Raw genomic sequence first — 21376 nt, forward strand, 5'->3', positions numbered from 1 at the left:
ATCATCAGATCTGTATCAAATTTATATGCATTATCCAGATTAGTAAAACGATAAAAAGGCTGTCAAATTTCAACAATTTTTGTATATTACTTCTAGAATTAAGGCCATTGTTTCAGTTTGTAGCACCTTGTGAACCCTCAAAGGACAAAAATTATAATCTGTGAACCCTCAAAGGACGAAAATTATAATCTGTATGAAATTGTCTTATAAATGCACCTTATTACCAACAAAATATTAAATTTGCGACACATGTTGTTGTCCGCTTGTACGATTTAGCAGCTGTGGGCATATGTTTCGTTGTCTGGCAACCTATCTTGTATATATATTTTACTTTTATAACTATAAGTGCTTTCAGTGTAATTAATTTTTAACTATTTTTTTGGTATACATGCTGTGATTGTTTGAGATTTGAATATCCAGTTGGATTTGTTTTGTAGTTTGTTCATAATAATGTGTAGTGAAATTTAGTTTTTATCATCAATCAAGAATATCATCTAGATGAATTATATTACTATACATCCAATTTTTCATAAATTAGACTTTTGTTGTTAAATTTTATACTGGTAATACGTTTATTACCTGATAATACTTGTTTTCTAATCTTTATATGAGTTTCTGAATTTCGAATTTGTCTAGTTTTCACCCAGCATATATAGAATTCAGATGTAGACCCAATATTTGCGATAGAAGTGATCCTGTCTAAATTTATGTGAAAAATTAGAAAAAATCTTTACCTATTTTATTGTAAAATTTTAATGGTATAATCGTTAAATTAGTGACATTTTGATCTAATAATATTTTGACCCATATTGCTTTTAACAAATTAAAATAGCTTTCAATGTCAATCATATTTATTCCACCATTTTCATATTTACCAATTAAAGTAGATCTCTTAATTTTCTCATTTTTACTATTCCACAAAATCTTAGAGCAAGATGTTTCTATTTCCTTTAGATCATTTTTTGGTACGACACAGGTGCTTGCCAAAAACGTGAATATTGGTATTTATAATAGTTTTTATAATTAAAATTTTCCCTATCATAGTTAGTTTTCGTTTCTGCCAACCGTTGATTACCATTTTAATTTTTTCTATTTTGTTTTCTCAATTTAGCCTCTGACATTCATGTTGGTCGTGTCCAAAATATAAACCCAGTTTATTCCACTAATATTTCCTTTACAGATTTTTAGTTTACCTATCCGTTTACCTTCTGTTTTATTTCAATAAAGTTTTAATCCTGAATATGATCCAAATATTCCAATTTTGTTCATGGCTAAGGGTATCTCTTCCTTAGATCCTAGAAAAAGAGTTGTGTCATCAGCCAGTTGTGTAATTTTATAATTATGTGTTTGGTTGTCAAGCTTTATCTGCATTCCTCTAATGCTTTTATTTTCTCTTGATTTTATTACCATTATTTTAGCCAAGACGACGAACAGGATAGCTCACAAGGGGAACCCTTGCCTGATACCTCACTTCTTGAATTTTTAAACCTTTTAGAGATCCATCCATTATTGAAAACGCTTGTATTATGATACAATGTTTCTACCCATTTTATGAATGATTAATTAAAGTTGAAATATTTGAGAGTTTCTAGTGTAAATGACCATTCATGGACATCAAATCAAATACTTTCACGAAATCAATAAAAATTAAACTTTCTTCAATTTTATAATTATCCGCTTAATCAATTATGTCTTGAATTTGTCTTACGTTAAAGCCAATAAATCTAACTTTGATATATCCTGTTTCGTCCTCATGTATTATTTTTGGTAATACCACTTTAAGACGTTGGGCCAAAACACATGATAGTATCTTTAAATCTATGTTCAAAAAAGATATTGGTCTGTAATTTTCAATCAATATCGGTGTGATTGAGTAAGTAATTTTTCATGATAGCTAAGGAGCTAAGTCTCTAACACAATATTTTCCATAAATATTCAAAGTTAAAAACACGAATTAGAATTCAATATTGATCAATTTCAATCAATATTGATGTTGTTATCTTGCCGTGAAATTATAGGATCCTAATATCCAATATTTAAAATTGGCACCTAAAACTGTAGAATACAGAACTTGTGTACTGACTATAAACTGTTAATTGTGTCTTAAATATTGGATATTACATGTAGGATCTCATATTTTCACATCAAGATAACAACATCTATATTGATTGAAATTAACCAATATTGAATTTCAATTTGTGATTTTTATTTTGAATATGATGGGAAATATTGAGTTAGAGATTAACTGCTGTCATAGTCCTAGATTAACTGTTGTCACTATTAACTGTTGTCACTGTCCTAGACTAACTGTTGTCACTGTAAAGTATATATGGTTTGTAGAGCTAGCCAGTTACTGTTTATTATCTAGAGAAGCCTAGTCGAAATATCGCTCAGTAATAAACAGTAATTGTATTCCATAGACTTGTATCCTCTGTAGTGTGTAATTCTTGTTCAATTAGTTAATGTCATTAAAGCATTGTATTATACTTATTCTGGTCCATGCATGCAATTAATTTTTTTTTTTCAGTTCCATCACAAGTAGTGGTAGCTAAAACATTATTGAAAACACATATGTTGATGTCCGTAGCTACTAAAATAGCTATACAAATCAACTGTAAATTAGGTGGTGAAATTTGGAAGCTAAAAATTCCTGTAAGTCTTTTCTGTTGTTTTTTTTTTTTTTTTAAATAGTTATAACCATAAATGGTATCTTCCTCCAACGATAATCAGGTCTTCTCTTCAAACCACAAATATGTAAAGATATGTCTAAATTGTTGTGTTTATGTTAATTGTAATGTAGTTAGCTAGGGGTTACATCTTCAAGTATATAAATATGAAGGTGGATCCAGCGCCATGAAGGACAAGTTAGTTAGGAGATACAGATAACAGGCTACACTTACATTTATGTCAACTCTTGATTTTATACTTCTTTAGTTGATCATTATTCTGTAGTATTTATACAGTCTGGATGATGTCTGTTATAATTGTTATTTACTGTATGTACATAAAGTTGTATAATTAGCTGAATCAAGTGTCTATGATTTATGAATAAGAAGAAACCAGTAGGATGAACTGTTAACATCAATAAGCTGGTTACAGTATCCAGTGCCGTATTTAGGTTTGGCAGGCTGAAGACTAGAGCCTCAAGATCGGGCCAAAGTGTTTAATACTGTCATAAACAATTCTTACATGCATTGCAGTCTTAAACATCCATTATTCTTGACTTTGCTCAGTTGTGTTTAAAACACACTTTCATCTTGTTGGTTTGGGAGGGGTCCCCATAAGTGCAATAGCATATAATATAGGGTCTCTCTTCATCTAAATCCTGCCCTCATGATGCCTATGGTAAAAGTTGCATTATGTCAAAGGTGTTTCGTCTTGATATGTCACCTACCGGTATATAGGTTCTATTGTTTTGGGTTATAGATATATTTTTGCTGTTCATTAGAATCTACATGTATTTTAAATGTATAACTAACAATGTTATTTCCTTTTGTTGGTTGGTCTCTCCATTAACACCTAAATGTTAACAAAAAGTATGTTCCAGGCCTGTTACAGCAGCTTTTTAACCATGAGTTCCTTGGTTAGCTGGTCAATTAAATGTCTTGAAAATCAAAGCTTTTTAAAATTACTGGCAAAATTTATTGGCATTAGTGAATCTGCCCCGTACCAAGATGATGTATCGATAAATAATACATAACAAAATGTTGGTGTAACTTTAATAAGAAAGTTGATGTAATTTGTTTTAGTTGAAAGGTACGATGTATGTTGGTATAGATACATATCATGATGGTTTAAGAAAAGGACAATCAGTCGCCGGAATTATCAGCTCTTTAAACATTACTGCCACTCGTTACTACAGTCGGGTTTCATTTCAACCTAAAGGTTCCGAATTGGTGGATGGATTACATGTGGCTATGACAGGTACAGTAAACATATATAATATCCTTAAATCACCTTTAGAGGTATCACATTCATAAAAACGCAACTTTATAGATTTCAATACTTTTACAGGTATCTTTATCAAGTAATTATTGATATGAAAAAACATTCTACGTACCTCATGTTCTGCGCATAGCCGAACATCAGTGAAGAATCAGTTTTGCACTTTTTCGATTTAGTGAATTTTGTTGTGGGTGCTTGAATGGTAATTAGTTCATATATGCGCTGTATACGAGTGGGATGGGGCGGAAGATCAGAAACTTGTGAATTTTTTGTTTTAAATCTATTGTTGACATCACTCAAAATTCTCAAGTTTCTCTAATCAAGTTATTAATGATTCCACCAAGAATTCAAGCAGGATCTACAGGAATTATTTTGAAGTAATTGATGTTAAAGAAAATTTTCTTTTTCTTTCTTCAACCAGGAGCTCTACGTAAATATCATGAAGTCAATGGAGAATTTCCTAATAAAATTATAGTATATCGAGATGGTGTTGGTGATGGGCAACTAGCTGCTGTATTTCAACATGAAGTATTTCAAGTTAAACAAGTTATGAGAAATTTGGGATGTCTTGAGTAAGAGTTGCCATCTTTGATTATTTTATAATGGGTTAATCATAATTCTTGATTCAATTTAATTACTGCCAACTGTATAATTAATTTAGAAAGCATCTCCCAGGAAACAAAACTGAGATTACTTTCCTTAAGTCTGGTATAGTTCCATAAAGGATAATAGGCAGTGAAAGTTTAAATTAAAGAAATAGCCAGCCAATTGAACAATGTACAACTAGATGTACACTGCCTTTAATTAAGACACTAGCTGTGACATTGTGCAGTCACTGCAGTCACTGTATGTAAATAGATAGTCAAAGAGTTACTTAAAGGAGAAAACCAGCCATTTAAACAAAGCACAACAAGAAGAATACATCTTTGCCTTTAATTAGGACACTAGCTAGCAGTCAGTAAGTTTACTGTAAATAAACAAAATACCACATATGGTATAATAGGTAAACATCAAACTTTGTAAACACTGGCTGTTGGTGAATACTCTATTAAGAAAGATGATTTTAGCTTGTGTGCTTCTAGGTAATACCACAGCAGTATCTAAGAACAGAGAGAGAAATAGGGTTTAACATCCACTTGACACAAACTAGGTCATTTTGGTATTAACTTGGTTCAATTTTATTTCAATAATTTGCTTGCACATAGGGGTATATAGCTGGGGGAGGAAACTGGGGAACCTGGAGAAAACCCACAAGGTTGGATAGGCGACCCTACTTGTCGCACAAACGGGGAATCGAAATGAGAAATGACGCCACTTGACTCAATGACAGACCTTATGATGCAAAGCACACACGTTAACCATTAGGCCACACAACCCATCACAAACAAACAGATCAATGTATAAAATACAATGAAAAGGGGGGGTTGGGGCTGGGTTTAACATGTATGCTTTAGATTATACCGTCTTTCATTGAGTCGTGTTGCATGTTTTGATCCCACATTTCTACGTGACAGGGAGTAGAGACACCTGCCTAACCTTGTGGGATTCCTCACGTTTCCTCTCACTCGTAAAGACCACAACACCCAAGTAATTAAATTATCAAAATAAAATTGTACTGTATGTTAGTCTTGAAATGACCTAGTTTGTTTTCTATTGTAATCGATTTGGCAATTTCATTTTGATCCAGTTTAGAGAGGAAAAAGCCGAACATTTATATATTCTTGTTTTTTTGTTTTTTAGGGCTAAACTATGTTTTATGATCGTCAAGAAACGTATAAATGCCAGATTTTTTGCCCGTACTCCACCAAATTATACCAATCCACTTCCAGGAACCATTGTAGATACAGAAGTCACAAAACCTGAATGGTAATAAATATTCTCTTATTGCAATATGTTAATGATGCTATAGCAAGATATTTCACCATACTCAAAGAGAATGACTGTGTCATTTTAACCATTAACTTGTCATCCAGTTGTCATGTCTTTCATGCCTCAATGGTATTTGAAGAATAGGTAGTTTCTCCTCCATTATCTCATGGATTTTCTCTGCTTTCCTATCACAGCTAAAGTCTAGCTCTGTTCACAATTGTAAAACTAAGAAAGGATTTACCTCGACAACCTCTCACTGTAACATTTTGTCAGCCAGGCAATTTTTCATTCATTTTGTTTATCGAGATTTGACATGTGTTTGAGTGTTTTTATACATTAAAGCTATAAATTTAATTGCATTTGTTGTGTTTTATAGTTAAATTTTTTCAAATTCTGAAATATAAGGATATGACATGTAAATACGTAGATTAAAAAGTAAATTGATTAAAAAGTAAATTGATTAAAAAGTATATTGATTCTGTCGATCAATTGGATGGCCCTTTTAATTAGGACTAGCAAAACTGTTACGTTTACACACTTTCTTTCCATTCTTATAGCCTATTCATTTCAATTTTTTAGTCTGTCGATCATTAACTGTGGCTGAACAAGAAGCCACATAACTGATAAAATAAATTTGGTTTTATGGTACTAAGAAAATGTATACAGTTGCCTTTTTATACGTCAACGTTTTCATGTGGCCGTATATTGCCATCGCCCCTGTCCGTCGCTGTGCCCGGATGTCCATGTGTCCGTTCACATTTTTTTTGTGGACCCTACAGGTCACAATTTTAATCAGATTTTGACCAAACTTGAAATATAGGTTTATATCCTAAAGAACTTGGTTCCTTTCGATATTGTCATTGATAATGGACCCTGATTGTATCAAAAATCACGTTTTTAGCTTGTGGACACTTTAGAGTTCACAATTTTTATTCAGTTTGATGAAACTTAAAATGTATGTTTATAACCCAAAGATCTTGGTTCCTTGCGATATTGCCGCATATCGGACAGTAACTTCCTGGATTATGCCCCTGGTTGTATGAAAAATCACATTTTTAGCTTGTTCTCTGTCCACCTCTTGCAAAATGCTGGCATATCATGCATGGCAGCTGCTTGTTTTTCTTAGGTACCAGTACTTCTTTTTTATAATAATGTCTGACATTAAATTTCAGGTATGATTTCTTCTTGGTATCCCAATCTGTTCGACAAGGAACCGTAACTCCAACACATTATAATATAATATGGGATGAAACTGGTCTGCAGCCTGATCACATGCAAAAACTGAGTTATAAATTAACACATTTATATTATAACTGGCCTGTAAGTATTTCAATATGTATTAAATAATATGTTTAGATTTATTTATCAAATACGAAATAACTAACATATTAAAGCTGAAGGATACAGTTCATTCCAATGAGTTAAAACCTGCAGTCAACTTTGCTGCGGTTAACAAGATCAAGTTACATGGATATCTGATATTTTTAAAATAAAAAAGATCAACTGTTTATTATTCTAATCTAATTGGATATAAGATTGATTTTAAATCTTAATGTAGACTGGGGGATTTAATTAATACATCTCTCAGCTGCTTTGCTGAATAAATGTTATTTTCGTGATGTCACTGGCAATAGAACTAGTTGGTAATTTGAAACATGACTAACAGTATAAATAAATTTGACCCATTATTTTTCTAAAAACAGATTTCTGGTGTGGTAGTCTTTTGAAATCACTTTCACATTCTTTAATTGAGGGTAGTGCTGTCAACTGTCCCTCATAGCACACGGTATGGTGATTGCCGGTTTTCAATTGCCCCTTTGGTGTGGAAAAGCAGGACGTTTCATTTCCCTTTACTTTAAGATTGTGCTTAACAATGTATTATGAAAGAGCTAAATCTGCCTATTGCAGGACTATATTTTGGCTTCAAATGTTATATGAACTACCTACAGTATTATTTAGACATTTATTCACATGACAAGCCCATTATCAACTGTCTAGACCAAAGGATGGCGGAGCTGTAAACGTGTTGAAAGACAATCGCTATTTAATGATTAATTTTAATTTAAAAATGGTGAATCAAGGCTTAGACTCGAGTAACAAGTACCATTTCTACGATAATAAACAATCTATGCCACATCTTGTCAAAACCTCAAACAGTGATAACTTCACTCAGTCAGAATAAAGTAATTTGAATGCAATTATCAATATATTCATTTTGGATTATCTATTTTGGAACTATTATAGCTAGAATGGCAAGCTCTTTATCTAAATCTTATATAATCCATCTTTAATGGGAGGATATTTTTCCATATTGTCAAGTTTAACTGAACTTTATATTTTCAGGGAACTATTCGTGTACCAGCACCATGTCAGTATGCTCATAAATTAGCTTTCTTAGTTGGACAATCACTTCATAAAGAACCATCTTTAGATTTAGCTGATAAATTATTCTTTCTCTAATTCTTTACAAAAAAAAAGATAGCCCATGGAAATTGTCTAAATACGCCCACACAGCAGCCATATGACAACAACTTATCACAAAGGAAAATTTGGATGTTGACCAAAATTGATAAGGATGATTTCAAGAAATCTAATGTCCATACTTTTTTTATTTAAAACAAAACAGGAAATGCAAGAATTTATGTGCATTTAAATATTTAAAATATTTCTTTTCCGAGAGAGATTAATGGATTTATTAGCAAAATAAAGTCAAATTATATCAGAATTACCAGCAATGAATTTTACGTATTTACCCATATATTTTCTGTAGTGTTTCGTTTGATACATCTACACTGCCGTACCAAACCTTGGTGTTACTGTTTTGCAGAAAAAACATTGGCAGATCAAACTTTAATTTTAGAATAATGGAAGTTGACCTCAGCAAACAAAGCGAATATCTATTGACTTTGAATCAAATACAATTATTTGAACGGGTGCTTGCATGGTTGAATAAGTTACTCAAAAATATTGATTAGCTATTACCCAAGAATTTCAAAATCAACATTCAATGGTCTGTTGTATGTAGGCTATATGAATGAACATGGGGAAGTGATCAATTTTCACACCTTACCAGAACATCTGACTTCTACCCTCAACGCTTCATACCTTCAGGCACCTGTAACATGGAAAATAGTTCAAAATAACATCAAGCTATAACTAGACCCAACTCTGGGTTTTAATTGTATATTTCATTGTAGTTATCATTAAATGGCTCTGTCTATACGAGACACATGGGTGAAAAAAAATCAAACAGCTATGCAACTTTTGTACATTCCAAGATATTTAAATTTCTTGGCCTATATATGACATATTTTCAAAAATATGTTGAATATTTTTTAAGATATGTTCAATTTTTTATAAAACATGTTGAATTTTCTTTAATATACCGGGTATGTTGAATATTCCTTAAAATTATTATGTTAAATATTTTCAAAAATATGTTGATTGAATATTTTCAAAAATTATGTTGAATATTTTCAAACATTATGTTATGTTAAATATTTTCAAAGTATGTTGAATATGTCCTAATATATGTTGAATATTTTCTAAAATCCTTGTGTATCCTTGATATAGCTCTGGTTAATGTCTAAAATATTTTAGAAAATATATAGCACATTTTAGAACATATTTAGTGCATTTTAGAAAATATTTAGCACATTATAGAAAATATTTAACACATCTTAGAAAATCTTTAAAACATTTTAGAAAATGTTTAACACATTTTAGAAAATATTTAACCTATAAATACTTGCTGAAATCAGACTCTAAAGAGAACAGGCAACTGATAAAGAAGGGATACCACCGTCTTATGTTGAGTACTCCAAGTATTATATCAAAATAAAATATAGATCAAATTGTAAATTTGTGTAATTAGATTTTATTAATGTGTTCTACATGTAGCATAGTAAGCATATAATGCTTATGTTTTATTTTGTTTTAAAATTATTTTTTAAATCTATATTTTTATATGTTGAATATTTTTTAAGATATGTTCAATTTTTTATAAAACATGTTGAATTTTCTTTAATATACCGGGTATGTTGAATATTCCTTAAAATTATTATGTTAAATATTTTCAAAAATATGTTGATTGAATATTTTCAAAAATTATGTTGAATATTTTCAAACATTATGTTATGTTAAATATTTTCAAAGTATGTTGAATATGTCCTAATATATGTTGAATATTTTCTAAAATCCTTGTGTATCCTTGATATAGCTCTGGTTAATGTCTAAAATATTTTAGAAAATATATAGCACATTTTAGAACATATTTAGTGCATTTTAGAAAATATTTAGCACATTATAGAAAATATTTAACACATCTTAGAAAATCTTTAAAACATTTTAGAAAATGTTTAACACATTTTAGAAAATATTTAACCTATAAATACTTGCTGAAATCAGACTCTAAAGAGAATAGGCAACTGATAAAGAAGGGATACCACCGTCTTATGTTGAATACTCCAAGTATTATATCAAAATAAAATATAGATCAAATTGTAAATTTGTGTAATTAGATTTTATTAATGTGTTCTACATGTAGCATAGTAAGCATATAATGCTTATGTTTTATTTTGTTTTAAAATTATTTTTTAAATCTATATTTTTATATTAGTAAGTAAAAAATATTCTGTGCATGATGTTTAAAGATCTCATTATAAAGCTTAATTAATTATTAGTGTTTAGAGACTATACCTCAAATTTTGAACAGTCTTTTATTTATTCATCCGTGTCCAAAATGTCACCAGACCGAGTCTGCACTGTCGTCAGACTAGTCCCAAAGTTCGCGGTACCGAAATGGCATTGCAACCAAATATTTTATTCATGTTTTTAATCTATGTAACTTTTTGTTATGCACCAAAAAACAATAGGGATCATCCTTAGGGTATAAGGAATAAGTATGTAAAGTTTCAGGATGATCACTTATATAAGAATTATGGCCTGTAGGCGACACACAGGCACACAAAAAGAAATGGGCGTGGCTCTGCCCCTGAGGGATGGGCATGCACCCAAAACCATAGGGATGACGCCTTATAAAAAATTGAACATATCTTAAAAAATATTCAACATATAAAAATATAGATTTAAAAAATAATTTTAAAACAAAATAAAACATAAGCATTATATGCTTACTATGCTACATGTAGAACACATTAATAAAATCTAATTACACAAATTTACAATTTGATCTATATTTTATTTTGATATAATACTTGGAGTACTCAACATAAGACGGTGGTATCCCTTCTTTATCAGTTGCCTGTTCTCTTTAGAGTCTGATTTCAGCAAGTATTTATAGGTTAAATATTTTCTAAAATGTGTTAAACATTATGTTATGTTAAATATTTTCAAAGTATGTTGAATATGTCCTAATATATGTTGAATATTTTCTAAAATCCTTGTGTATCCTTGATATAGCTCTGGTTAATGTCTAAAATATTTTAGAAAATATATAGCACATTTTAGAACATATTTAGTGCATTTTAGAAAATATTTAGCACATTATAGAAAATATTTAACACATCTTAGAAAATCTTTAAAACATTTTAGAAAATGTTTAACACATTTTAGAAAATATTTAACCTATAAATACTTGCTGAAATCAGACTCTAAAGAGAACAGGCAGCTGATAAAGAAGGGATACCACCGTCTTATGTTGAATACTCCAAGTATTATATCAAAATAAAATATAGATCAAATTGTAAATTTGTGTAATTAGATTTTATTAATGTGTTCTATATGTAGCATAGTAAGCATATAATGCTTATGTTTTATTTTGTTTTAAAATTATTTTTTAAATCTATATTTTTATATTAGTAAGTAAAAAATATTCTGTGCATGATGTTTAAAGATCTCATTATAAAGCTTAATTAATTATTAGTGTTTAGAGACTATACGCTCAAATTTTGAACAGTCTTTTATTTATTCATCCGTGTCCAAAATGTCACCAGACCGAGTCTGCACTGTCGTCAGACTAGTCAGACTAGTCCCAAAGTTCGCAGTACCGAAATGGCATTGCAACCAAATATTTTATTCATGTTTTTAATCTATGTAACTTTTTGTTATGCACCAAAAAACAATAGGGATCATCCTTAGGGTATAAGGAATAAGTATGTAAAGTTTCAGGATGATCACTTATATAAGAATTGTGGCCTGTAGGCGACACACAGGCACACAAAAAGAAATGGGCGTGGCTCTGCCCCTGAGGGATGGGCATGCACCCAAAACCATAGGGATGACGCCTCAGGGTACAAAGAAAAAGTATGCAAAGTTTCAAGATGATACGTTAAGAAATGCGGCCTGTAGACGACAAACAAACAAATACAAGAAATGGGCGTGGCTCTGTCCCTGGGGGTCGGGCATGCACCAAAAACAATAGGGATCATCCTTAGGGTATAAGGAATACAATAAGTATAGTTTGAAGAAAATCCAGTAAGAATTGCGCCCTGTAGGTGACCCACAGACACATACACAGAGACTAGGGGCGACGGCATGATACGTCCACATGTGAAATGTTTGTTGTAACTTCCATACTCATGCTTGTACATGTAGTTGTGAATAAACTGTTATTATTATTATTATGAATGTGGACGTATAATAATTAATGGACGCATGAGATGCTGTTTTCTCGGCAGTTGTCGACGCGTCGACCATGTTTGTTCTCGCCTCACACGTACCAGCTAACGAGGTAGAACGGGAACGTGTTCGCGAACGCATTCCCGGCTTACCGAGACCGGCAAGAACCCATTCTCCGTCCGTTCTCTGCACCGGAACACTGTTTCGAATACACCCTGGTTGTTCTCATGAAAGGAAATATCAACGTCCCATTTACTTTGGCATGCACTTAAAAGCGTCCTTGACACATGCAATTCTATGAATAGTAGTTGGAAATACCACTGTCCGGGCACAATAACCCCACAGTGTCGTGCAGAAAAGCGAGTCGTTAAAGTTCATTTCATTTCTTTTTTAAATGTGGTCGTATTATTGTCACCCCAATTTATATGAGATGAATAAACAAACCTTGATGTTCAACAATTTCCAATAATTAGGCCTAATAATCTGGGAATATTTTTAAAACCGTTTTTTTCTGTTAATTGTAACCACATAAATCGTCTTGGCTCAGCTTTTGCCACCCATGCAGTGAAATTTTAATCCAATCAGTTTATCTTGATCCGCAACAAGAAGAAGAATATGATATATTTGCGTCCATTTTATCAATTTCTAATTCAGTATTTGGTTCAGAGAACTAATGTTGAATAAAAAAAATATGTAACTGGACTCGGTGCATTCTATACAGCGTGATTATTATTTGTTCTCTTTTTTTAAAATGTGCTACGGTCGTGCTTAAATTTTAATATCGTCTTGAATAATTCTTTTGTGGAACCGCAGGTCACCATCTCTAACCCATTCTATTATTTACTCTTATGCTCTATTTCATGGCATTTTAAAGCAAACAGATGTTATCTATTAATTGTTTGCAGAAAAATTAAAAGAAAACATATAAATCGGCTTCATTCAGCAATGCATCTTAATGCTTTTACGTACTGCGGTCAACTGGACCGTATGCGAGCTTGACATATATCGTCTGCACATCGTCAATGAAACGAAACAAAAATAATTTAGACACGATTTGAAATTGGTAATTTATTACGAATGCTACACGCAACTTAACAGCAAGAGTGGCATTCAAGAATACTTTTTGTATAAAGAGAAAAAGAGGAAAAAAACATTTTCCCTAGCATTTATAAAGACCCGTGTTGAAAAAGGCCAGGCTAAAAATAGACACCGGAAATACTCACGACTGTGGACTATTTTAACGTGGCGTACTCTTTTTTATTTAAAACAAAACAGGAAATGCAAGGTCTTCGAAACTAACAGTAATTTATGTGCATTTAAACATTTAATATATATTTCTTTTCTGAGAGAGAATATATATAGTGGATTTATTAGCAAAATAAAGTCGAATTATATCAGAATTACCATGAGTTATACGGATTTACCCATAACATAATCTGTGCAAATCACAGTCTGATTATAAAGACATAATATATGACAGTAACAAATTGAAACATAATCTTTAAGTGGCATTTAGTGATTAGGGTACACAATAACAGAACACAATTTTTATGGGAAACAATCACTGGTTTTATTCAAATAGCACGACGTTTCGACAAGTATCCTCTTAATCGTTATCAAGCACAATGACATTTAGTAAACTTGGGTTTAATATTAAAGAGTTCATGATGCAAACGGGAAATCGAAACCACGCCACTTGACTCATTGACAGACGGTATAAACTAAAGCGTTCTATATTTCGTTTCGTTTTATACTTTCGATGGCCTACAAGTCATGAAGATCTGACAAGTTATAGCCATAGGTCACGCCAGGGGTCAAAAGACCGACTTTTGGTCTTAGAAGGAATTATTAGTGAGCAGAAATTCGGCCGTACTATCACTCATATCACTCGTCACATGAGTCAGTTTTATAGAGGTATGACTCGTGTTTTCCTTTGGCATTCGTCAGTTCCGATTCAGGAAACCTGTATTACTCAGCTATCGTAGAAATGATCTATGTGTTAAAATTATATTTGGAATGTGTTTAACCAGCTCTATCACATATTATGTGATAATGACTGGTAATATTGTCCTTTAAATAACAACTCTTCCAGATCAAAGTGTAGTAAAGACAAGTAAAGCGAAATTTTGAACTATAAAAACGAAACGAAATAGGATCTGTGTTTTAACCAGATTGTGATTGTGATACAGTTGGATAACACTCATGGGCCCCTTTGAGAGGATCGGTAATGATCAGCTGAGGCCCCGGCACATTCCAGCGGAGGAGCGGAGCTTGGCAAGGGCACACAAACGAATGAAATAATTGAAATGCTTCATTTTCTCTTGATTTTGTCCATGACTCATATTTAGCACGGCCCTTGATACACTTCCTGTCGGGGATCACGTGGCTAAGTCGGTAAGGCGCTGGCCCACTAGCCTGGAGGTCGGGTGTTCGATCCCTGCATTGGCCGAGAAAGTTCATCCAGATTTTCAGGCGTGGTTCCCCCTTGTCAGTGATGCAGGACAGAGGGCCTGACAAGGACAGCTGTCTAGTCCTTCGGATGAGACGAAAAACCGAGGTCCCGTGTATACATTGGAATGCACGTAAAAGATTCCTTGGCAGTTGGAATTCGATATAAGAGTAGGCGATAGTGCCGCTGCCCGGGCAAAATTTCCCTCATAGCACACTGTATGGCGTATGCCCGTCTTCATTAGCCCAGGTTAGGAGCAGAACAGTAGGACGTTAAACCCCATTTCATTTCATTTCATTTCACACTTCCTGTCAATTAAATGTAACGATCGTCTTTCAAGATAAGATTTTATTCTAAACATTAATATAGTCAACATGAAAGTAAGTAAATAAATAATTACAATCGAGCTGTAATGTTTCACTAAATAAATAATTCATATATTATAGTATACAGGTTAAGAACATATTAAATGAAATGAACATAACGACCATTCCAATTTTCGGGGAAATGATTATTCTTCAAATTTACAACATAACGAAATATAACATGATCTAAAAACAGGCGATCCTTTAACTTTACATTTGAAAACAACCCGATTGAAACGGTAGTCAGTAGCACTTTCACGGGGTTAACTCTAGAGCGGGAATTCGAGTAAAGCTGAACATCGTTGGGGTTGTTCCTTTCATGCAGTGCCGGATTAAGACCAACATAGGCCCTAAGCACTTAAATGATTTTGGTGCCCCCATATAAATATATGTAATTCAAAATATAAACATCAATAAACCACAAGCAACTGCTAAGCCCGTAATTAGAGTTTTTCTGGGATATTATTCACGTCATTATTAATTGTGACAAAACAGGTAACAGTATGAAAAGTCAAAAACAATTGAAAGTTCTTAATTAATTTTTAAATTAAAAAAACTCCATATCCGGAAACTGTGCTTCGTCAATAAAACCTTAAAATAGGCCCTGACCATTATTACATATTTTAAGTTCAAAATCTACTATGTATCGAAGTGTACGTCAAGACTTCTTTCAATGATTATTAATTAGCGAGATATTCAAATTACCAGTTTCTGTAGGAATGCCCCGGAACATGTCTGCTTTTTCACCTCCACAATGCATACCGTCTTCCGCTGTATAACCCAAATAATGAGAAACATCTCCTCCAACTGTAATGATTAACCCTCCGCTTGATCCAGGACATGTTCTAGCTGTGTGGTAGAGTTTACCAACAAAACCATCTGATTCAACGGCCATAGTTTTACCAACTGTTACCATTTTAGGTCCACCGTGTGGATGGGATATCGTGACTGGCACAAATTCTTTGTTCCCCATGGGCCATGGAGTCACCCACTTACGCAAAGCCGCTTTCTGAACGAATTCGGGAACGTCAGTTAACTCCAAGTGCGCAACCTTTTCTTCAACGTGGTGTATTCCAACAAATGTTGCTGTTTGTTGAAGTTCGCTATTTTTCTTTTGAAAAGTCACCTGACAAGAAGTTAATCTCCCTGGATTTACATTGTCCCGTGCCACCATTAGCAACCACCTCCCATCTTTGTTATTGACGTAGCCAATGCAGCGTGTACTCTGCTCATCACCGTGTTGGATGGTGAGTGTAGCAATGTTTTCTGAGTTATCAAACATTGCCATATCTTCAATTTCTTTTGGAATGGGTCTGAAGGTCAGTGCAGATCTGTCTTGAAGATCAGAACATGCCAGTAAAGTTTCGCCATAGCTTTTTACAACGATCGATTCATCTGGACTGTTATAGAAGAACTCGATGGTGCAGTTGTTGACATCTTCCTGTGTTCCTATAACATGGTAATTAGTCAAAACCAATAATTTTGGCCCAATTCTAACAACCATACCAGAACCATAAAGGAAGGTCCCATCTTGTTTGGAAACTGTAAGTTTTACGACCCGATTCCCAACAGTCTTAATATACTGCAGATACTCTTCTTTCCTGACATCCTCGGGTAGGTGAGTCAGACAGAAGTCAAGGAAATTAATAAATCCCTCGTGATTAGGATTTTTAGTACAACATGGGTTCTCATCCAAACATCGGAAACTCTCTGTGGCAACTTCTGCATCCATTGATATTAATGAATATTCACAGTCTATTACACGTTATAATACATGCATTAGTTATATGACTGCGCATTATTATATCATATTGTCGCTTCCGTAAATTATTGATGGTCAACCATTTTACGCCGTCGTATTTTCAGATGTCCTTCTTAACCCTTTTCCCGCGTTACCCGGGTTATTCTGGTATCCGCACAAGCCTTCAATACACGACATCCGGAATATTCTGGGTTTCTGATTGTATTTATTTGGACACAGATCACCAAATATTCCTACGCCAAAGCTATTTTTAGTCTTCCTCTCCCTTTTCCTTTTTCCCCCTTTTGCATGGCGATTTTTGTTGACTTTTTGGTGTAGAATCGAGGAAAAGGGTTTGAAAATACATTTTCTGTCAGGTTTTGGTGAATATTCATAATTTTGATGCGGAAGGATACAAGAGTTGAGAGGTTGGTTAGGTTGAAATGTAGGGCCTGAAATTGCATGTTTACTTGTCTCTACTTCCGGCTTGTGTATCTCAAGTTTTTTATGAAGAACCTCGTACGTGCTTTTGGGCAAGTGGTTGCCACATGTTGCTCCATCTGTGGTAGAAAGCGTTCTACCCAACGAAAATTTGGGAAAAAGTTAGAGCCGGTCTAAGATACGAGAATTAACATTGGAGTCAATGGGGAAAACTTTAGTGATCTGTGTCCATTTCCTGGCGTTCTATTAATAGAGTTAACTCCCATGTTCGATAGGTGGCGTTTCACTAAAGACGTATATCGTCTGCTATCATTTTTGTTGTTTTGTTTACATTTTTATCGTTAATTTTCTAAAGATTTTTGGGACTTATGTGGTGATAGGCCTATAAATCCACCCCCCCCCCCAAAAAAAAAAAAAGAAGAAAGAAATGGCCGTTATATATGTATCACGGCTAACTTCCGGGGAGGTGTTGGGTGCATTATTCAAGAATGAAGACTGAACTTCTAAAATTTGATGCACAACTTTTGACAGACACCCAACGTCATCCATGAATTCCCAAAGTTGGAAAATTATATATTCCCAAAATGTACAATTCAGTTGACAACGTCATGTATGACGTCAAAAATTCAGCAGCTAATTGACGTCTGAAGTTATTGTATATCTCCCCATTAAATACTATAGAACTCAATGACCATTGAATGCCGCTCGGGATATTTAATGGTTCACTCGAGTGTATCTCTGCGGGCATTTAATAATATTCCTGAAACAATGGCCCGAGAAATTCCTCTCTAGCGATTAGGTCAATTCAAAAGAAACATTGCGAGGAGTAGGTCTATGGTATTCAATGGTCAGAGATTTCTGGTTTTATTCAATAACTACATGAATCTGAAAATAAGAACAAATTCTAATTCTTGAATTTCATTTTCTTCAACTGTAGGCACTGTACTATCAGGATTATCAAAAAAATCATCACCAACAACAGTGGTTTTCAAATAACGACGTCATTACAGTTGTGACGTCGTTCTGGAAGAAAGTATAAGCAATGGCTGTATTGAATGGTTAAATTCAATGATTTGTATTTGCATGTATATAGAATAAACTATTTTATATTGACATAGTAACAGAAATTAAATTATGAAACATTATGCCTAAATGTTAATACAATTGAATAAATGCAAACCCAATGAACAACATAATAGAGAGAAAGAAATGGGGTTTAACGTCCACTCGACACAAACTAGGTCATTTCGGGACTAACATGGTTCAATTTTATTTCAACAATTCGCTTGCGCGTAGGGGTCTTTAGCAGTGGGAGAAACCGGAGGACCCGGAGAAAACCCCCGAGGTTGGACAGGCGACCCTACTCCTTGTCACGTACAACCGGGGAATCAAAACCACGCCAGCTGACTCAATGACAGACTTTATGATACAGCGCGCACGTGCTAACCATTCAGCCATCCACCCCCACCCCCCGAACATAATAATTAACGGAGCTCTAACTTAAAATTTTCCATACTAATCAAAATTAAAAACACGAATTAGAATTCAATATTGGCCAATTTCAATCAATATAGATGTTGTTATCTTGCCGTGAAAATATAGGGTGCCATTTTGGAAGTAATGGATGCGCCATCAAACAATTGGCCCATTTAGCATTAGAAAATCAAATCCGCCCACCATACCAATAAAACGCCCCCCCCACCCCTCCTGAAGCGAAATTCCACACAACAAAGGAAATTTCGCCCGCATAATCTTAAAAATTCGTATTTCCAAAATAAAGTAGCCTACAAAGAGACAGTGGTCATCATCATTTACATCTGTGTTTTAACCAGGTTGCTTTCTACTTATATGTACTGGGCAATGTGGCTACGGTGCACAGGAGTTTCCTTATGAGCATGGAGTAATTTCACCCAATACTTGACAATACGAACTTTTGGTTTGATTGAATGTGCACGAGACTACGGCAAACTGTCCCGTATTCCGAAAAAAAAACCGGCGCACTCGGCAAAACATTCGACCTCTTTTTCTATCTTTACAAAAAATGATTAATGTTGAAGTGAAGGAGGGGGGGGGGGGGTAAACTAAATTAAAGATACGGGGCTTAATCGAAATTTTGTATGTCCTTACCTAAAAATTTATAGTCATTCATCTCTTTTATATTATTTATTTGTTAGGCACAATGCTTATTATATTGTTGGGTTTTTTTGTGTGTTCTTTTAATGAATCAAAGTTGATTAAGCTGTACTCAATTCTGTTTATAGAAAAGTTGTGTGTGTGTGTGTGGGGGGGGGGGGGGTTAAAATGTAAAAATACGGGTATTAATACGAAATTCCAGTAATCGTGTTATAAATTACTGGAAAGTACGTTTCTATGATTCTTTGAATATGGGGGTTGGATGGCTGAATGGTTAGCACGTGCTGTCATTGAGTCAACTGGCGTGGTTTCTATTCTCCGGTTGTACGTGACAAGGAGTAGGGTCGCATGTCCAACCTCGTGGGTTTCCTCCGGTTTCCTTTAACTGCTACAGAACCATATATGTTAGTCCCGAAATGACCTAGTTTGTGTCGAGGTGGATTTAAAACCCCATTTTTCTCTTTCTCTCTCGTTCTTTGAATCTATCAATTATTTTCTGGTACATTCATGCTTACGGACGGTCGTCCAGATAATTCTTTATAGGGTGCCAGCTTGATTTCCTATTAACGTGCGATGAATATCCATTTAGTGTGCCAGGTTTCCCGTATATGTTAATAGATCACGTGATATCCTACATTTGCATATAAAAGATGATGCTGTGCGCCCTTTCGGGCCCAAGTGGTTAAGTTTTAAAATAATTTCTTGTTTTATGATATTTTATAGATGATTTGGGTTTGGTTAGGGTGTCCACAAAATTATTTTTAAGTTTTACAAATTTTGCTGAAGCAGGTGGGGGTGGGACTTGAACGTCCCGACGGGCGGCAAAGGGGTAAATTATTTTCAATACAAAAAAGAGAAAAAAGTTTAAATTATTCTTGAAATCTGTATTTTCATCTTTACTTCAATCCACAACACTAAACAGACAATTCAAACAAAGAAAACTATATTTTCTCAACAATTTGAAACAATAATCCATAGTTAAATTTATTCATTCAACTAAAGGCGTAAACAGTTTTAACGTGAAATTCAAATGTATAGTTTATTTCCAACCGCATCATGAAAATCTAGAAAACAATTTCTTGATTTATTACAGCATAAGAATACATTACATGTAACACATTTACTCCGAAGGCTAGATTTGATGTTTTTCTTAGAACAAACCTCACATCGACCACGATTTTTGAAAACATATATCATTTCACAAACCAGTTATACTTTAAAATCACTTTGTCATGTTATAAATGGATAAATTCAGACATACTAATCAATTCGCAAAGGAAAAGTCACATAAATTTGGAAAAAACGCATTGGTACTTCAGAGTCCCAGGACCCATATGGGTGTACAATCTGCCTGACGGGACTGATACGTCCCACTGAAAAAATATATGACAGTAATTGCAAATATTGCCCATTTTTTATATAAACTTTATGAAAGGGTGTCTCTATTTAACAACACAATCTTGTGTTAAATGTTGAAACAACACAAAACTTGTGTTAAATGTTGAAACAACACAAAACTTGTGTGAAAATCTACACATTATTTGTGTTGAGATTTCTGAAACTTGTTTGTGTTGAAATTTCTGAAACTTGTGTTGAAATTTCTGAAACTCGTGTTGTTTCGTACAAACTTGTGTATAACAAAAACTTGTGTTGTATTTTACCAATTTATATCCAGTATAGCAACCTTTCGAATGCAACCCCTTCCATTCGTTCTGTTTAAACTGTAATTATTGATAAATGACATAATAATTTTGTTTGTTAAATTATTATTTATTCAATAAATGATATGAAAAAATAAATTAATGCCTAATTAATACCAATACAGACATCTCGAAGGTTAATAAACAAAGTTAA

General features: G+C 33.5%; 1 protein-coding gene across 2 annotated transcripts in view; it reads left to right on the forward strand.

Moving 5' to 3' along the window:
• Positions 1 to 10490, forward strand: part of LOC130010366 (piwi-like protein 1) — a 35402-nt gene extending 24912 nt beyond the window's left edge. For both annotated transcript variants that reach the window (XM_050554299.2, XM_056101729.1), the window contains exons 14-19: positions 2528 to 2652; positions 3750 to 3924; positions 4367 to 4517; positions 5686 to 5811; positions 6987 to 7134; positions 8158 to 10490. In XM_050554299.2, coding sequence (XP_050410256.1) covers positions 2528 to 2652; positions 3750 to 3924; positions 4367 to 4517; positions 5686 to 5811; positions 6987 to 7134; positions 8158 to 8274 — 842 coding nt within the window. In that variant the 3' untranslated portion in view covers positions 8275 to 10490. The remainder of the gene's footprint in view (positions 1 to 2527; positions 2653 to 3749; positions 3925 to 4366; positions 4518 to 5685; positions 5812 to 6986; positions 7135 to 8157) is intronic.
• The last annotated feature ends 10886 nt before the right edge of the window (positions 10491 to 21376 follow it).

This window comes from Patella vulgata, chromosome 6, assembly GCF_932274485.2.
Source record: "Patella vulgata chromosome 6, xgPatVulg1.2, whole genome shotgun sequence".
NCBI classification, from domain to species: Eukaryota; Metazoa; Mollusca; class Gastropoda; family Patellidae; genus Patella; species Patella vulgata.